Source organism: Phaeoacremonium minimum, assembly GCF_000392275.1.
Source record: "Phaeoacremonium minimum UCRPA7 unplaced genomic scaffold PA7_03_scaffold_596, whole genome shotgun sequence".
NCBI lineage: Eukaryota > Fungi > Ascomycota > Sordariomycetes > Togniniales > Togniniaceae > Phaeoacremonium > Phaeoacremonium minimum.
In genome coordinates this window covers 93845-113747 of record NW_006921498.1, presented here as the reverse complement: position 1 = coordinate 113747, position 19903 = coordinate 93845, and the positions used below count along the sequence as shown (strand labels likewise).

The 19903-nt window shown below is 46.9% G+C and overlaps 2 protein-coding genes across 2 annotated transcripts; one reads left to right on the top strand and one right to left on the bottom strand.

The window, feature by feature from the left end:
• Nucleotides 1–3903: 3903 nt before the first annotated feature.
• On the bottom strand, nucleotides 3904–5337 carry UCRPA7_8465 (putative abc multidrug protein; the record flags this gene model as incomplete). The annotated part of the gene is made up of 4 exons (XM_007920978.1): nucleotides 3904–3912; nucleotides 4409–4481; nucleotides 4536–5080; nucleotides 5128–5337. 4 exons carry the CDS (start codon nucleotides 5335–5337, stop codon nucleotides 3904–3906), a joined length of 837 nt encoding a protein of 278 aa, XP_007919169.1.
• Nucleotides 5338–17246: 11909 nt separating this feature from the next.
• On the top strand, nucleotides 17247–18005 carry UCRPA7_8464 (putative kinesin light chain protein; the record flags this gene model as incomplete). The annotated part of the gene is made up of 1 exon (XM_007920977.1): nucleotides 17247–18005. The coding sequence occupies one exon, from the start codon at nucleotides 17247–17249 to the stop codon at nucleotides 18003–18005; it is 759 nt and encodes a 252-aa protein (XP_007919168.1).
• Nucleotides 18006–19903: the final 1898 nt, after the last annotated feature.

Here is a 19903-nt window from a genome sequence, read left to right as displayed (position 1 = left end):
AGTTAGCAGTGAGTTGAGATAGAGGCAGGAACGTGTTCATCGTACTAACTTTGGATAGATCAATGTCTCTCTCAATACCGTTGCCGCAGGAATGGATCTTACCTCAGTACTTAACCAGTATATCGATTCTCGCCGAGGGTCTATCTTACTTGCCAGCATCGGCTTCGCCGTTTGCCCTTGGAATTTTGTGAACTCAGCGGCTACGTTCACTACTGTTCTATCTGCTATAGGACTATTTCTCAGCCCTCTGACAAGCATGTATGTGGCGGACTTCTGGATAATAAGAAGGCGAAACTGGAAGGTTCCGGACCTCTCTATTGGTGATAAAACCAGTATCTACTGGTTTACCGGAGGGTTTAATCTGCGGGCAATTGCCTGTTGGTTCATTCTCATCTGGATGTCCTTGCCAGGTCTCGCGGCAGCTGTCCGAGGAGAAGTTATGGGCAGTCCAGGAAGCATATTTTTGACATGACTTTTTTGATTGGTAAGTCTTACCTGAGCCGTATCACAAATATGCTAGAATGACTGCTGATGGCACAAGGATGGAATGGGGGCTTTATTGTTTATACTGCGATTGCTCTCATTTCCCGCCAGAAGGAGCACGAATCTACGAGGACCTGGTCGAGGACATAGAGTCTTCCGATCAATCAAAGGAAGAATCTGTTGTGGAAGGCCAGGAAGTGCCCGATCTTGAAATGGCTAAACAACTGAATGTTACTTTGATAGACAACCACTGATAATTACTCATATGACTCTCGAGCCGAACATCTAATCCTAACGAATTCAATTGGGATGGAAGTTAGATTTTACAGATCGATTGTGGCGTAGTTGTCGCCATTCGAAGACCGAGCTGCTTGACGGCATCGCGATCTGATATACAGTGGTCATACTTTAGATGTAAATACAAGAATAGTCCAGTCTCTCTGAATCCCTTTCCTTATGTAAAGTGATAGGCCGTTAAACTCCCAATCAGTCTAATTAGTAAAACAGTTGCAGTATAAAGCCTAAAGTCAGATGTAAAATATCCCAGCTACCTGTTTGTCGCAACGTCTTCTATGTCTAGATAAGCCATCGTTGCCTTTCTCACTCAGATCTCGCACTTTTCGTTTTCTTGCTTCTGAGCTTCATCATCAAAAATACCAATGCATACGACGAGATGCAAAAGAGTGCGGTGATAGCAGTCTGGTGTGCTCATTAGTAATTGTGTTCGAACTTAATCACTGCCCCCTATGCCTATACTTACATCTCTCCATGCGTAGTAATCGGCATTCAAATTGAATGTTCTGGCATAATCTGCTCCCGTCTGGTAGGGGCAGTAAAGACAACCCGCTGTAGCATTGCCATTGTCTATGTATCCGGGCTGATTTGCTAGGAAGTTTGTCATATACTCTCCACAGGTTTGACCGTCAGGAGGATCGAAAGACGTAAACTCATGAGGCTTACACTTGACCTCGACATCCCATAGTACAGTGCCAAATAGACCACCGACAAGGTAACGGAAAGGGTCTAGGTAGTAAAGCCAGTACTTCCAGAAAGGTTGCATTGATGCATAAGGAACGACAACGCCACAGAATGAGATCAAGCCACAGCCTATAAGAAGTGGGTTCATGATTGCTGCAAAATATTCATTTGGTGCGTAGGCAGCAATAGCCTGGCCAATGGACGTGTAAAGAAACTCGTAAACTGATGATGATATGTCAGAACAGAACAAACTTTTTAAGGACTTATGCTTACATATCATCTGCAAATAAATGTGGCCCGAGATACTTGCAGTAACAGGAAATCCTGCAGTGAAATACCAACAGCCAAAGTAGAGAGTTGCACAGATGATAAGGTAGGGAATCTCGGAGACGGCCTGAGCGCCGATGAATGCAATCCAGTGATACGTTTTGGACTGCGTATTGATGATTTGGTTAGAGCTGATGCCTTTGGTAAACCTTTTCCATGGTAACGTACCTTCTTCTCACGAGTTTCGAATAAGTCGCGATTATGAAGGAAAAATGGTTGCATCTGATTAATACAGCCAGGTGCTACAAATATGAAGTTGAAAATCGCGAACAGGCGGAGTTGCAGATCGAAAGATCCGTCATCAATCATCCAGAACGTGAAGCCACTGAAAAGAGCGGCAAATATGTGTAGATTGATCTTGTTCCAGACATAATCCTACTGGTGGTTAGCATTCAATGATTCAACACCTTTGTGCGATGCTACTGACTGGTGATCGCCAAAGCTGAATCATGAGTCGATATAGAACCATCTTGAATTGAAACCATTTCGAAGATGCAAAGTCGACGCCCTCTTCAATTTGATGATCAGCTGCAGCAGACTCCTCGTTAAGTAGCATGAGCTTATTGATTGCAGTTCGTCGTTCTGGCGACTGAGACCAGATGTCAACCCAATCAATTTTGACCTCAGTATTACTCTGAATGATTTCTACGATGTGCTCTGCCGGATTTGTGTCGTGTGGGCAAGGCGCCCCATTTCGGGCAAAGTAATCGAGGACTATATTAGAATCTTTACCAGCTGGGATAGTATTAGTCTCGGAAACCGTATTTTGCCCCTTGATTTCGCTTACTCTCACCAAAATAGGCCATTCGTCCACCCTTCGCTAAGAGAAGTAAAGAGTCGAATGCTTCAAAAAGAACGGCCGATGGTTGATGAATAGTGCACTGGATAGTTAGCTTGTACTCGGATGATTTCGTTGATGACTCCTCAGAGATTATCATACCAGAACTGCTTGTCCACCGTTGACTAGGCGTCTTAAGAATCGTACAATGTTATATGCAGATTGTCCGTCCAGACCGGATGTTGGCTCGTCAAGGAAAAGTAATGTGGGTTTAGCCACCAGCTCTACTCCAAGAGTCACTCGCTTCCTCTGTTCAATGCTCAGGCCGGCACCAGGAACTATAGTACGGTGGGTTAGTACCTAGACAACAGTCAAATCGAGAAAAGGAGCACACTCACCGCCAATCAAGGCATTGGAAATGTCCTCTAATTCTAGTAGTTCGATGATGTGATCCACGTAAGCCACTTTTTCTGCTTCAGGCACGTGCCTTGGTTGCCGTAGCAAAGCAGAGAAAATGAGCGCTTCTTTGACCGTTGAAGTCCCTTCGTGAACATCCATCTGCTCACAATAACCCGTCATCCTCTGAAAGCTAATGCCTTGAGGTTTACCGTCAATCAGAATTGACCCATATATTTCTCCGAAGTCCTTCCTCTGCGCCAACACGTCTAGTAGTCTGCAAGCCAATATTAGTGTCGATAGACAAAAATGATTGAGAGTTCCTCACGTCGTCTTCCCAGCACCTGAGCAACCCATCAAGGCCACTAGATTGCCAGGCTGGACAAAGCCAAAGACTTTATCGAGTAGTTGTTTCTGATGCCCTTGATATTTGACGTAGTAATCAAGATCGTGCCACGTGAATGTTGATTGCTTGACGAACTGGGTATTTACCTGAGTGGGTGCAGCAGAGCTTCTCTTCTCCGCCCTTTCAAGATCTATAACTCCTTTGGCCTGCCTCAGATTTCTCTTATAGAGTAGCACAGATGAGCCACCATGACTGTTGCGGAATTCAAATCCAAGAGCTGTTACAGCAATAAATGTTATCCAAAATGCCATCAACACACCGAATCCGCGCCAGATGTGACCTGTCGCATAAGAATATTGTTGTGAGATGTACGAATGTCCGTCAATCATGCCGGAAGAGTTACTGCCTAGGATTGTACAACCTCTGTAGGCTTGCGATTTGTTGTTATAGTCCGTTCCGAATGGAATGTATTGAGGCGAAACGCAGTCCAATGTAAGCCCGGTAAACTCATTTGCCATAAGGGACTCAAAGGCATATGCCCCTGGGTTTAGATAGAAAATCCAACGGAACCATGGGTGCATTTTTTCGAATGGGATTAGATAGCCTAGAAAATTATCAGTATTGCGTCCATTGCAACGTCATACACGCGGGTCGAGTCACGACGTACCTCCATAGACAAAGAATACGGTTGACAGCAGACCAGTCATCTGCGACGCTGTGCCAAAGTGCCCACATAATGCACCAACCATGCGGAACATTTGCACAAACGTCAAGGTGCTGGCATTGATGACGATCCAAAAAGTAAAAAACTTCCCGGCATCTAATTGCAAACTTGCCATGAAATATATAATCAAGGAAAAGCAAGTGACCTGGACCATGACAATGGGAATGTCAGTGATGGCATTAGCAATGCAAAATGCGGTTGGCCGATAGAATCCGAAACGTTTATGTCGAACAAGAATTGGACGGCCCATGAAAGATGCCGTTGTCTCTGACATGGACTCCAATAAGAAGTACAAAATCGGGAAGAATAATACTCCAGGCCGGAGGAAGATAGATTCGCTGGTGAGTGGAAGGTTGTAAAAGAGGCTGCCGCATACTAGAGCCTGGACGATTGCTGAAAAGACCTTGACAGCAATTGACAGGCGATCACCCATCATAATTTGGAACTGTCTATCAGGTACCGTTAGTATAAGAGCATAATGCCGCAGTTTAATCCGTACATACCGGATCGTACAATTCACGATTTGGGCTTTCAGGCCAACAGTGTATACACTTCGCTTTCCACCCACACGTCTTTGCTTCTTTTCACTCTCGACCGCCAATTGAATGTTTTGGACCTCTTTTTCTAGACTTTGTGTTGTTCTCTCAGCTTGCTTCATCTGCTGGCAAGTGACGCTGTTCTTGTAGGCCGTCTCAAACTCCTCAGCTGTTGTAGGTACTTTCCCCTCGGCCTCGGGTGACACAACCCGTTCCGTTTTTACCGTGACTGACGTTAGGAAATCAGCGATATTGGCGCCCTTCGGACAGATAAACCCCAGTGATTCGAAATACTGTCGTGCGAAGCTCCGTGGACCATAGTATATGACAAGGCCATCCGCTAGAACTAAAACCTTGTCGAACTTATCGAAAATACTATTGCCAGCTTGGTAGAGTGTGGCGACGACAGTCTTGCCATTGCGATCGGCTTCCTTACGTAAAGTAGTCGCAAACTCCAAAGCGGTCTTTGAATCTAAACCCCGAGTTGGTTGATCCCAGAATTGCATTGGGCTCTATGATGAATATTAGCCAAGATCAAAGTCCACTTGATAGGTCTTACCTGGCCGGCCATCATCTCTGCCAATGAAACACGTTTTCTTTCTCCTCCAGAAACACCACGGATGAATTCGTTGCCAACTTTTGTCTTCTTGGCATGACCAATTCCGAGCGTGTCAAGGATACTATTCTTGGCCTCTTGAACATAATGATGCTTCTTTTTCAGATGCTCTTCCCTATCTCTAGGCACCTTATTCCTCAGTGCAAATTTCATGGTTTGGTTGACTGTCAAGGTTGGAAAGTGGATATCATCTAAGAGTACGATTACCCAATTTAGCATCATCTGGTCTTATCCATGGTGCGGAAACTTTGATTACCTACCCTCAGTATTCAACGCAATTTGCTGCCGATATCTCTTGGCACGCTTGTGATCCATGCTGCCGTACCATGTTTCACCTCGAACTTCATTGAAAGACTCGCGATGATTGGATAGCACGCGGAGAAGCGAGGTACACCCAGCACCCGGCCTTCCTAGAACTAGGAGCTTTACGATTTGTTAGATTGGATATCTGTTGATTGATATTGGAAATTTTTCTCCTCACCATTTCCCCCGGATTGATCTGTCCACTCACGCTATGCAGGATAGTCTGATGAGGAGTTAATAAAGTCGAACTACAAAAATGGTATTCATTCCAACCCTTTTGTGCTGGTCTCCACTACGGAGGATGTATTTAAGCTGTCGTGGATCGACTCGAGACCACAGCGTCTCTCCCAAAGCCTGGTCTGGCGCAGTCACTTTGACAGTCACATCTTTAAATGTGAGAGTTAGTCGTTTTTGAGGCGAATTTCCTTTGTAATCTCCATCTCGAGGGTATCCTGAAGCCTCTACATCAGTTTCGCTTGCGGATGAGTGGAACAACCCTTCTTCGTGGTCATTCATCGCTTCCTTCGTGCCGACCCCTTTATCAGTCGAGTCCGCCATTTATTCGTTTTGCTGAGTTGGCAAATTGTCTGCCCAGCATGCATCGCAATTCTGCATCTTGGTCAGAAGAGGCAAATTGATAGTGAAATGAATATGATAGACTGGGAGAGGATTTATTGGCGTCGAACTGGACTTTTATTGTTGTCCTATACGCCCCATTAAAGCGCTGCCGGCGGCGTGTGAGGGATGAGGGATGGCTCTTAATCCGTATATCCGTACATCCGCCGTACCGTACCGTATTTACGACATGCCTCTCCCTCCGGTGATTGCAAGCCATTGCTAGCAAACCCTAACCAGGAAATTAATGCATCCTACCAAAGATAGTAATTCCGATTGATAAGCCGGGTACTTGAGCCTCTTCCTGTCGATTTCGTTCATACTCAAACCCCAAAGTCTGACAACATGGAAGACCTGCCGCTTAGTCAGAGCTGAATACTTGTTTACATAATACATCTTAAACTGAATAATTCGCAACAAGAGCTGGATCTATCGAGAGGAATGCCTCCATATCCATTGTAGCAAAGTCAAAGTCCCATCCCATGTCGGCTATAGTTAGGTCGGCCTGCTCCTCCAAGTTCATGGTCATCGGGGACTGTGTGGATGATGATCCGTTGCCATCCATACCAAATGGCAACGAAGGGTATAGAAAAGATGGCGTCGTGCCCCTAGTCTGCCCCGACATGTGGCTATCTGCTATTGAGGATGTTCCATTGTGAATTTGTTGGGTGTCGGCGGACACGCTAATTGGCTGGTCATCAACGCGGAAATCCGGAATTACGGCCCTGACCATTCGCTCCACATTGGCCATCAGTACCGACGTCTGTGCTGGACTTCCCTTAGCCCTTGGTGCCATAGATCGGAGCGTTCGGATGCCTGACTGAAGCCATGGAAGGTTGCGACGGCCGGTTTCGTTTCCCTGCAAAAGGTCGAAAGCGAGAACGTGACAGGCTCCTTCGAGGAAAAAGCCGTGATATTTGATTTCCTAGAGCGAAGGTTCAGACGAGAGCCTTAACAAATGCGTGCAACAGCAAAGGAAAACCTACTCGACAAAGTATATTTTGCTCACAAGCTCCTGAGAGGAACCCAACTGAATGCCGTGCTGCATCGAGACACTGCTCACAGGCGGTGTCTAACCATGGAGGCAGATTCGGGGTACCGATAGCTGGGTGTTCTCCTGATGCTACATCATGCCTAAGCTTAGCACGTAGAACGAGGAACGGTCTGAATGTTAGCAGAAGCGTATGGTGATACACTTCAATCACGAAGTCAGCGCGCGGAAACGACACTTGAACGAAGCCGAGCTTACTAGTAGAGACCATCGTCTGGCAAACTCCGAGTTCGCCGCTGTTTGGATCCCCCACGAGGCCAAAGTCCATCTCTTGCCTCTGTTGCTTAGCAAAAAGAAAAAGCTCGCGACGAATCTCGTTCGCAGCGTTCCACATTGGTAAAAGCGACTGATGTTTTTGGGTGTAAATACGTGTAGCACAGGTCGACATTATGCGCGCAAGAGTGCACAGCGAATGTAACAGCTTTTCTTCGGCAACAAATGGTACACTAAGCTCGGATTCAGGTATGGAGCTTGGCCTCCCGAGACTGAAGCATATCCATCTAAATAGTAGTGAGCCCCAGCTTGTCATCAACTATTTGTGATGCAGTCAGTGGCACTCACATTTCCCAAAAGTAGACACTCCATATCGTGATTCTTCTCTGCCGTGTCTCGTCTGGTGCCTGGCCGGCGGCTGTCACATCCTTGTGTAGCCCAGCAGCTATAGCTTTACGAACGGCAGTGCCAGTATTGAGGAAAGCCGAGTTTGGCCTAGCTCTCTCTGCATTAAAATGCGCGTAGTTCAGGTTAGCTGGGACAGATTACGTAGGGGCATTAGGGCGACTTATCATGAGTAAGGCTGTCTGAACAGCTTGAATATTGACCATGTCATCAAGCTTTGCATAGCCTTGCTTTGCTTTCTGGAACAAGAACTGAGCTGCTGGCTCTTCTTCAAGCATAGACGCTCCAATTGCCATCGCTAGCAGAATGACAATGATATCCGGATCGTCAAACGAAAAGAGCCCAGCGGCGCTGTAGAGCTGTCCAAGTCGACGCCGATACACGTCTTTAGGGACCACAGGTAGAATATGCCAGTATGTGGCCAGATAGCGCTCCATCAGTTGACTTGCTAGAGCTTGGTTAAGGAACATAGCAGAGTAATCAGTTGTCATGTGCAACGCTTCATTGTTGTCGGCTAGATCACCGAAATACAGCCTCCGATTACCAAAGAGATCCAGTCCAGGACCGATTTCCTCCACTTCTCTGTGCTGGCTAGGAGTTTGCCTTGCGCCTTCTATCTGGTGATAGATAGAGTGCAGCATGGAGAAATTTGACGAGGAACCATAAAAGAGCTGAAGAGACATGGACGGGGAAGCTCGATGTGTCGCCGCCACACTGTGGTTCTGAATGCCCTCTGCTGCATTTTCTGATAGCTGACCATCCGCGTTGTCAAGAGTCTTCGAGTCTGAGATGGGATCTTGCATTCCACGCGACACTAATGGTACTCGGTCTGGTGAGCTTTTCCTGGGTCGATTTCGTGCCTTGGTTCGGTAGATACAATTAACGCCCCTGGCGCTGCATCGCTGACATGGTTCTTCGCCGTTGCAGCGAATCTTTCTCGTCCTACACTCTTGACATGCTTTAGAAATCCTCCATTTTGAAGCATCCATCGCCTTCAAGCGTCTGCGTTTGGCTGGTTTTGCCAGGGGACGAAAATAGGTGTTTTGGTGAAAGATGATTACCTGAGAGCTAAATGTCTTAGTTTGCGTTAGGCGAGTGGAGATGGCTACCTGGGTGTTAATTCCGGCTCTGTGAAGTACCGGCTGGGCGGCGTTGTACTATACAGTATGTGGGGGTTACAGTACAAACGCTGTATTTGTCAGTGCGGCGCCAACTCCCAGCATTCCAAAGTCTTGATTAGCAAGCTAACTTGTCAAACATGATAAACATCGCACAGATGGCTTTCATATATAAATAAGAACTCCATGTTGTGAATTTTTCAGAGCGTCTAGGACACTGCAAATGCTCTTCGTCGGAAGACAAGGTATTACATAGGTTAATAGTCATCATTGTCATCTGCAGAACAATATATGGGCTTCAAAGTCCGGATTCCCTTTTGCCCGATCTTTTTTATGTACAATTGGAAAACATTTTGGAGTAAATTGCATGTATTCCAATGCAAAGCATGAGAGTGAGGGAGTGCTCAGCAGGTATTGGCAATGCTGGACATTTTCGATATAGCATGAACGAGACGTTATATCGAGTCTCGCGAGGAAACGACCACTTTCACTTCGTCACCCATGCAAGGTGGCAAGATGTAGGAATTTTATTTTCGTTTGCATAAATTAGCACAGCTCTCATGAGCTTTCTGTATTAGGTCTATAAAAGCCGTATTGAATGTCGTTTTCTGTGGTCTTGCGGCCGTGCATGAATGCGGCAATGTTTGCATTGGTAAGTTCTCATGCGAAAGCACCTATTTCACATCTGAATGATCGAAACGTGTATATGAGGCCAAATAGCAAACTTGTTCAATAAAGTAATTTGAAAAGCACGGCAACTCAATAGATTCAGTTGCACAGTTTGGAAATTTCCGCGTATGTTCGCTATATATCTGACATTGAGGGTAGGTAAACCCGTAAGTGCATGTGGTGCAGCGAAATCGCATGCTGTAAGACTCCTAAACAAGCCATCCGACATATTCCTGTTCGGAATTGTGGTAATGCCTGTCACTTATCTCTATAAACTTGGGTTTCCTGGTGACATCAGCCCTCATAGTGCAAATATGCATTGCATAAGAGAATCATCTTCGCAGTTGAAGATGATAAACTGGATGATGGAAGAAGGTGCCTGCTCATATTTTCTAACGCTCAATTCTCACTTCGTCGACAAAGAAGGGTAACTGCATTTGAATATTCTTGGACATAGCCCGTAGGTTGAGGTCTTATGACTTATCAAGGGTGGCACCAACGAGACAACCCCTAGGCGGCCAATGCCTTTGCGGGAATGCATAACTAATCTAGACTTTCGAGATCTTTTGGCCGCCGTACAAACTTTGATCTAGCCGAGAGACCCATTGCACAACAGACCTTGGCGCATTCATGGTTCAAGGATTTAGAAGTAGTAACCTGGGGTTTCAAAATCTCTAGTCAACCCACTAATCTTCTACAACTTGATAATGTCATTACAAATATCAGAGGTGCTAGCTAGGACTTGCACTATTGTATCTCGATTCATGGGTGACAATAATCTCATAGTCGCGAAGAGAGTCTAGACAGCCACGACGGCGACACGAAACAATTGACGTGGAGCAGACGAGAAAGTTGGCAAAACACATCAAAATAGCCATGAAAGCCCTTCTGGAACCCATAAATAGATCATAGATAGCTCTTCCAGCAAGAAATATGCAGTTTGATGTTACCTCCATTGCTTGACTGCTTGCGGTGTTTCTCTCCCAAGACACGAAATGATGGTGATATAACATGAAATTTACCGATCGCTAGATCCCGACATAACAAAGTGACGTGGGCGATGCTATTGAATACCATATAGCAGTGTGAGAAATTGACCCGCAATAATCTATTACTCGCATTCAGAAAGCCGTAGCAAACCTCCCATTCCCGTAGGCTTCTTCAAAGCTGGGGTACGATAAGGAAGTTTTCGTATGAAATCCTTCCCGACCGTAAGCAGATTATATCATCAGATTAATATGGGCCGCATTTGAAACTGGCGGGCTTCTTGTCCCATTGGTACTCCGATCCTCCCAGATCGTAGTAGCTACCAATCAGTAACAGCCTCTGGTCCTCGTTATTGTTGCCGGGATCGCACACCGTATTCCTAAGAAATATTAATTAACGAACAATCACCTTGGACAGCCACGCGGGGTCAGGTTAAACACCCAAACACGACAGGATAACATACGGGTATAGAATGCAAGAGTTCCCTGAGTCGGCGGCAATTGAGCTTATTCCTTTTGATGTGCCAGCTGGAAATTCCGCGAAAGTGTCTGCGACAAACTTGTAAGATTGGGCTAATATGCACTTGACTAGGTGACTTACGGCATTTGTTCCATTGAACATCTGGGGTTGTGTAGTGTTTGGAGCGCCCTGTGAAGTCGGGTTGCTCCCATGCAAGGAGACCTGGACTAGCTCGTTTGACCAGTGCTTCTTTCGGGGTAGCCGGGAGTGCTGCACCAAGAGCTGAAAGACTCAATGATAGTAAGAGAGTACAAATAGGAGACTTCATCTTTGCGTTATAGAAATCAGGCTTGGAGGAAGAACAGAGAGCCAATGTTTTCGAGCAGTACTGCCATTCTAAGGTCTATGGGGTTGGGGGAAGTGGCTGCTGGGCCCTTTATAACCCCCCGAACAGCGGTGTTGGTCTACATGATTCACGATGCTCATTGAAGAGGTCATATTGTCACATATGCACTGCAGCTCCGCTCTATGATATCGGACCAAGCCGTGAAATGTCCCAACATTGTGATGTGACGGAACCTGCTGCCAAGCTGGGCTATGATTGGTGATTGGATACCGAAGTGACGGGAGTTGGCCGGCGGTTACGCAAGAGCTTAGGTCCAGTAGCTTCGATTTTGGGGGCGGCCACCCCTAGAAGTGTGACATGCGGCGCATTACAGACCACGCCGCACAACCACAGCACAGCATACCACGCTGTCTGACCTGCCTGAGCCTGCTTCTAGTGCGAGCCGAACTGTCAGGGTGCTGATCAGCGCATGAAATTGCGGTGACAATTGGGCTTTCACGGTGGTCTAGCTCAGGGGCAGGCCTGACTTGTGACTGTGACAGAAAGCGGGGTAGATCCTTCTGCAGGGTCTGGGCTTGACCGCTGACCACAGACTGACAATTTTGAACAATCGGCTTAATATCGTGAATTAGTAGGATAAGCGCATATTGCGATGGACAGTGTTCGAGTTTTTCCGAGGTCGTGAGCGAAACAACAGTCTCCATATAATTTGCTGTCATATTAAAGTCTCCGAGCCTTCCCGGACTGTCTCGGGGGCGGCCCCCACCTTTCCGGACATGCATGCGGCAAAGCTCTGGCCCCGGCCCGGCCGCAGGACACGGCAGTAGCTTTGATAGGCACCTCACCTCAGGCTCAATGATGTGCATGGCCAACAAACGGCGGCCATACTGCATCGCTTGATGAAGTAGCACCAACTTGTTTCTTACTTCATTACGGAATCCAATGAGGGTGGGTGCGAGATGAATTGCCCAGCCTCGTCGCTGACTTCGTGGCTCCAATCACGAGGATTGGACCGGTTGGCGAGTACGGGCCATGTAGAATTGTTAATATGAGCTCCTACCAAGGCTTATAGATGCAATCAAGCGGAGATGTAAGGCGAGCACAGCATCACCACATCAGAACCAGAGTCCGAGATGACTACACCAACTTACTAACCTACGTTGCGTTAAATCTCAAAATGAGTCTGTTAGTTTCACCGATCAATGTTGGTCAGGAGAGGAAAGAATCGCCAAGGATTCAAACCATCATGATTTGCATTAGCTTGACGGGACGGCTCGCATATTGATACCTGTCTGCAAAGATTAGAGCCAACGCGCAAATTCGGTCATAGCTTGTACCGGTGTTGGTTTGAGTCATGGCTTGGCTGTTGGGCTCATGACCATTTTAACTCAAACTTCACAACAACCTGTGCTATGCCGATATTGCTTTCTCATGACCACTTGATAGGTTTTGTGATCTGATATGAAGGCTAGTGAGTGCAAGGTGGCAATTCGCTTCACCGAGGATAACGCCGTCACAAATGAGCTAACTAGCAAAACCCCAGCTGACTAGTCATCTGAAGTGGTATATATGCTATGTGACAAACTTTCAGGATCGACTGAGGGCAAAAGTTTGACGACCGTCTGCGTTGATGACCAATACGTCGATTTATGTGAGATTTGGAGGCGACGAAAAGATGCTGGTGCTGCGGCTCGGCCGGCTTGAAACGATCGGTCGTCAACTTGATATGACTATTTCTCATGTATGTTTTTCTGCATCTTGTTGATGCTGTCTTATCTATGTTGTCTTCCATAGCTCCTTTTAATAAGCTTACATCAGGACTATTAATTTACTTGATAAGGGTTCTGTTCGTCGTCTATCTTCGTCCTTTTATGTAATTATACTAGACTCAATGCCATGCGATCGTTGATCGGCAAGCAATTGAGCGACACGCCATAGCCTAATGACCACAGACTGTGGAAAGGTAACTGGGTTGCAAAGATTGCCATGTTCGAGTCTCACCATATCTAACGGGTTTCAGGTATGCATAGCTTACGAGCGTGTGCGTTGCCAAATGCGTGATGGGACACGCATTGAAATGCTGATGAACGCAAACAAAGAAAAAACTTTACAGTTGAAAGGCGCGATGATAAGTTCAAGGACCAGACAAGCCCCAACATCGACGCATCATGGTTACTCCGTAACATCAACTCCGATTGATTGCGCGTTGGTGCTGTCGCGGCGAAAGATGATGACGTTAATCCCGATGCAGTAGGTCCTTTCAACGCGTGCCCTCGCTAAAGACTAGGGCATCCCGTTTAGGGCTTATCAGCGACTCCATCCCCCCTGAAGCTCATGTCATCATGGAGGAGATTGCGTGGTGTGTTAGGCAACCCTCCAGGCCGCCTTCGGCATTGAGCTCGTTGATCTGCAGGTTCGCTCAATTTCAACTCCGAGCTTTCGTACGAGAGCCGGACATAACCTCAACCACAACGCCATCGCATTTTCATCAACCTTCATCAGAGCAAGCACCGTCTTTATTGCCTGTCATGTTGCGCGACTACATTCTCACGCTGCTGTTGTGTACCTCGCACCTTGTCGAAGGCTACAAACAACGACCCATCTTTGCGCCATCGCCTCTAGTGGATTTAGAGGCCAATGACCCAGCGCTTGTCAGTAACGAAGCAATCATTGCCGCCCTTCAGGCATATGATGACCCAGTGGAAGCTCTCATTGCCCTTCGGCCTGATGCTGCAGCCGAAATGGCCCAGCCACGGCTCTTACACTTGATGGGCCAAAAGGAGCCGGAATGGCTCACAGAAGGGGATAAGCTCCGCTTACGCAAAAAGGGCAAGAAATTCATGGACATCACGGATCATTCCGACTTCTACAACCAACAAACGGAAACACTGGTTTCTGGCAAGGCTAGTAAGCAAAAATCCCAGACTGCCACCTCGACTAGAAGCTGTGGACGCTCACCCAGTGAAACCAGAACTGCCTGACCTGAAACACCAGCGCCTTGTCAAACCGCTCTTTGCTCATGTGTCCACTGAGAGGATGCATAGTGTATTAAAGCACATGACAAGCTACTATAATAGATATTACGGAGACACTTATGGCGAGAGAAGCTCCGAATGGCTTCACGATCACATTGCACAGGTATTTACGCCTGTTCGGAAAGGCATTTCGATGATATGATGCAAACTGACATAGATCATATCACAGATAATCAATGACTCCCCTTTCCGTACTCATATCTCACTTGAATATTTCACCCATTCATTTCCACAGTCATCCATTATCGCACGTTTTGAGCCTAAGGTGCGGAACTTCTCCCAGCCCTTGACTATCCTCGGTGCCCATCAGGATTCAGCGAATTATTTGTTCCCGCTTCTCCCTGCGCCGGGGGCGGATGATGATTGCTCTGGGACCGTGAGCATTTTAGAGGCGTTTCGAATCCTGGCGGAGAACGGATATACACCGAAAGATGGCCCGGTCGAGTTTCATTGGTATGCTGCTGAAGAAGGGGGGCTACTGGGAAGCCAAGCTATTGCGAGGTATAAGAAGGACCAAAATGCCCCTATTGGTGCAATGATGGAATTTGTGAGAAAGTCCTAATTTTGACCCAAATTCGGGTTCTGACTGGATATTTAGGACATGACTGCATTCGTTGCCCGAAATGCCACTGAGTCCATTGGATTCGTCTCTACTCAAGCAGACGAAGCACTTACCAACTGGACAGTGAAGCTAGGAGAAGAGTACATCTCTATTCCTACAAAAATCTATCAGCTCGCTGCGTACGTCTAACCCCAATTGTTCTACCTGGTCGTGTTAGGTTCTTTTTTGACCAACACGCGATAGCAATGCCGGATCCGATTACATGTCTTTCACCCAGCTAAACTACCCTGCCGCGTTTGCGACAGAGGGCGATCCTCTCGCAGGTGGCTTCCCCGGAGATATGGATCCATATGTGCACGGTGTGAATGATACGATGGATGTTGATGACGAGAAAGGATACTTCTCTATTGATGTGAGATTCAACCTTCCGTATTCTCAGACTTTACTAATTTGGCTTGCAGCATATGGCACGATTCACAGAACTAGCACTTGCTTTTGCTGTTGAGCAGGGTGGCTGGGATAACACATGGCGATAACGGCTCATACTATCTGTAGACCATTTATCGAGGATATCGCATTAAGTAGGACAGTGCCTGGGACAGCTTGTTACCGTCACAGCTTCATCGTATGCATCAGTCATTTTCAAAGGATTGATGCTATTAATCTGGTTAGGCTTAAACTCTTCACCTCAGAGTATTGATACCTTATCAACTTTTCAAATCCGAGTCATTGTAGCAAAGCTCGAAATTGAGCGTAATCGACAGCTGAAGTACTGTGATTCGGTTGACATAGCATCCGCGTTCATCATGTGTGATAATATCGATGCATCTCCAAGCTATGACTAGATGTTCAAACAGTCCCATCCACGGACTTAAGAGCCTCGGCGGGTTTCGTGGTCGTTTTCGTTCTAACGTCTTTCCATCCCATCCCAAGGGAGAACGTGAAGCTAACCACCGTCAAAGCCACCAGAAAATAAAATACCTTATGTGAAAGAAGTCACTTCCAGTTAAAATTGGGAAAGAGGATTTTGATGCACTACAAAATGTGACAAAGAACAGGTGTCGACTATTGTCTAATGAGGCATGCCGGCAAGGATTCTGAACACCTAGGGTGCGGCGTGACCAATTTATGCCGTAACTTAATTGGCACTCTACTGGGGTACTCGTTTGGACGCGTTGTTTGTCCGAAGCTCGGTTCTTAACACTGCGCTTCAGCGGCGTAAGTCGAAATGCAATTTGCTCCAGTTCTTTCAGTTCAAAGGTCATAAACCAACGGCCCATCTGTAGGACGGGCTCGCGCCGCCGGACCTGTAACGCAATCGCCAAGGCAAAAAGCCGCATGTTTTCAAGGCGGTACAGGTCTTGCACCTTGGCTTTTGACACACTGAAGCAATACACGAGTGTCTCAAAGGATATAGAGTTTGTAGTCCGAATACTGTATCATTTTCATTCAGGCATCGATCTCCTGTGTGCCTTGCAGCGCGTGCTTCGCTAGATGCCTTTTCCGTTTCATTGTTAGTAGCTAGCGGTTGGCTCACAGCCTATGGCCTCTAGAGTTGACTAGTGAACGGCGCAAAACAAGGCCTGTGTTTCCTATAATGCTTTGCACAAAGACACCTAGATTACACGGTGCGGCATTTGAGTGAGTGTCTTCAGGTAATCCAAACCGCACAAGACCAGCAATTCAATAGTAAACAAGTCACAAAACCCCATCTGTAACTTCTCCTCGCCGCTTACACACTCAATGGGATTGAGTTAGAGTTGTAGAAGACTTGAAGATTTGCAGATTTCAATTTCAAGGTGCAGTCCTACTAGCTCTACCATGCCTTGGTGCTATAAGCGATTCAATCTTTCGTCTCTGTCATCAATTCTTGGTTGGGCGAGTTCAAAAAATATCTCTATACATACACGGTTTCATACCGATAGTTCCATCCGGCTATAAGGCAGAGTACATAGAACTGTGCCTTTGTCTCAGCACCTCTAGCGATAGATATAGTTGCCTCCGCTAGCCCCACGTGGGCAAAAGTGACGAGCTGGTGACTATAAGCCATTTCATTACATTACATGTTTCAAGAGAGGATCAGCTCGACATCAAAAAAACATAGCGTCCTCAGACTTTAATAGGCACCAGTATTCTGTCTCATGTTCAGGCATCCACGGTTCACTCGCCAGATATAAAACAAGCGCCAAAATACCCCAATCAGAATCACCAATGCATGTAATCACACAAGTAACTCTCTGTTCACATTCCATGAAAGAAAACTCCCTACAAATTATTGAGATTCGCTATCTTATAAATCATGGAGAAATCTCCCTTGAACAGGTTCCCGTGGGAATCTGATGTGCCTCAGGGCGCATTCTGGGACAGCCTCTCCAATGATAACTTGGGACGCCAATTTCTTCGCGTGTTCAGTGCTGACGAGACAATTGCTCTGAGTCTTGATAACATGGCTCATCTTGACAAAGTCGCCAAGCTTCAACTACTCGAGTCCTTGATTCTTGATAGAATGAGGAACAAGCCACTTCCTCATGTCCCAGAGTCTCTGAGCTCCAATGACTTCTACAATATATGGCATCGTCGCGAATTTTTACTTGCTCATGTGCAGCGAGAGCAAGGAGCTACGAAGATGGTTGAGGCAGAGCAGCGATATCGCACGATGATTGACATATGGGGCAAACGGAACGATCCTGACAAGAAATGGCCTCAGGACCTTGGCTCCATCGACAATTTGTTCATTATTCTAGCTCAGCAAAATCGGTTTTCTGAGGCAGAGCTGCTAGCCAAGGAGCTAATAGGATTGATTCGTCAATGCCCCGACCTTGGCTATGGATCTCCAATGAATATCGGAATCATGCTGAAGTTGATGGATATCTTCGGGAAGCAGGGCAAATACGACGAGGCTCTTGCTCTGAATGCCGAGGGTTATGCGGCAATAGACATCATGGCCAAAGGAATGTTTGCGAAGTACGTTGATACCCAGCGGAAGTCACTCGATCAGATGAAAAGGGCTTTGGAGGAGCATAGATCGTGGGAGTCGGGCTATCTTATAATCCGCTAATCAAACGTGGTATTATGCTGGTCAATGGGGGAGGTATCTCCTACGGAGCAAACCCTGGAGAGCTGACTTACCACCAACGGCTGGTGCGCGCATACCATTAAACTGGCGATGAGGCTTCTTAATATCGTTTCTCAGCTCTTATAGTTCCTGTCAATTCTCGCCAATAGTTCGATCGTACTTCGCCTTAACCAGCTGTTATGCTGCTCTTACTCTTTCCTAGTCAGCGTTATGCTCTTCCCTTATTTTCTTTCTACGTCCTCGGGTCATCGGTGCCGCGAATGGCAAGAGGCTCTGACGTTCCGGTTCTCGGGTGCTTTCCGCGCAGAGCAGTCATGGTAGTGAGCCGGCTGCCGGCGCTCTTCAGCCAGAACCTCAAGGCGACATTCTTCTTGGCACTGAAGTCATCAAACCTCACTACACATGCGGCTAGATTATGCACCTAAGTCGAACGATGCTTGTCCCAAGCACTCGGTTGTTATGAGTTGCCAGTATTTGGCGTGATACGCGGGCGATGACGTGCTCTCGAGTTGGCGACCTAGGAACATTTCATTCGTTGAATGGTGGTTTGTCTATCATGAAGGCTGATGGCGTTATATATTCTGGCAAGAAAAAGATCACGAATCACAGGTGGTACCGTTCCGGCACCGAGTGGCGCTAGCCGACTAGAGCTGTTTCCGGGCTTATCGCCGGTCCTGATTTGACTTGCGTGCTTGCCAATAGCGCCAGATGCCAGGTATCTGGAGGACACCGGCACAGAAACAGTTCACTAGGTTGCTATGTGATTGACAATGCTTTATGTAGCCCCTATATGAGTCCTTTGACAAGAGGTGAAATAGAAGAGGGGTTTGCAGGTATTTCTGTGGTATAAAATAGCTGGACCCGACCCTGTCAACCCCCTCCGCCCGTTTTAGATACAACGCAACAATTTCGTGATACTTATAGGTCAACTTTATTAATACTATAGAAGGCTGATTAGAAAATCATGGCGCCATCTGCAGTCGAAACAATCGTCGAGCCGTCGACAATAACGGATGTCACCAAGTTGAAATTACATTCGACCCTAAACAATGCAAACGCCGCTGCGAACAGGGCGGCTCGGGGTCTCTTTGCGCCTAATTATGACGCTGAGGCTGAGGCAGGTAAAAAAGACCACCCAGCTGCAAAGGTAAGAATGGCAAAGAATCTATTCATCCTCCGTCATGCTTTCGGCCTAATTGTTCTTTTGACTAAATACCAGTACTGTAGTACCCCCACTACCTGCCAACTTGGAATCCGGATCAAAAATATCCGCCACTTGAACCATTTGAGCACTACGATCACGGAAAGGATGCTGATCCAACATATCCTGACTTGCTTCCTAAGGACCAGGTTACCGTCACACAGCTCACTCCTACGATTGGTACAGAAGTCCGAGGTGTTCAGTTGAGCAAGTTGAACAACGCGGGCAAGGATCAACTAGCTCGTTTGGTTGCCGAACGCAAGGTCGTTGCGTTTCGAGATCAGGATTTAGCTGATTTGTCGATCCAAGAAGCTCTGGACTTTGGCGGCTATTTCGGCCGGCACCATATCCATCCAACCTCGGGTTCACCCGAGGGGTATCCAGAAATACACCTGGTACACCGCGGAGCTGGAGATCATGCCATTGATAACTTCTTTGCACTCAGAACTACTACTGTGAGCTGGCATTCGGACGTCACATACGAAGCCCAGCCTCCCGGCACTACGTTCCTATATATATTCGACACGCCTGAGACTGGCGGAGATACACTATTCGTTGATGCTACCGAAGCTTACAGACGTCTTAGTCCTGCTCTTCAAGAGCGACTCCACGGACTAGAAGCAATTCACTCGGGTATTGAGCAGGCAAATTTCTCGCGGGGAAGAAACGGAGTTGTACG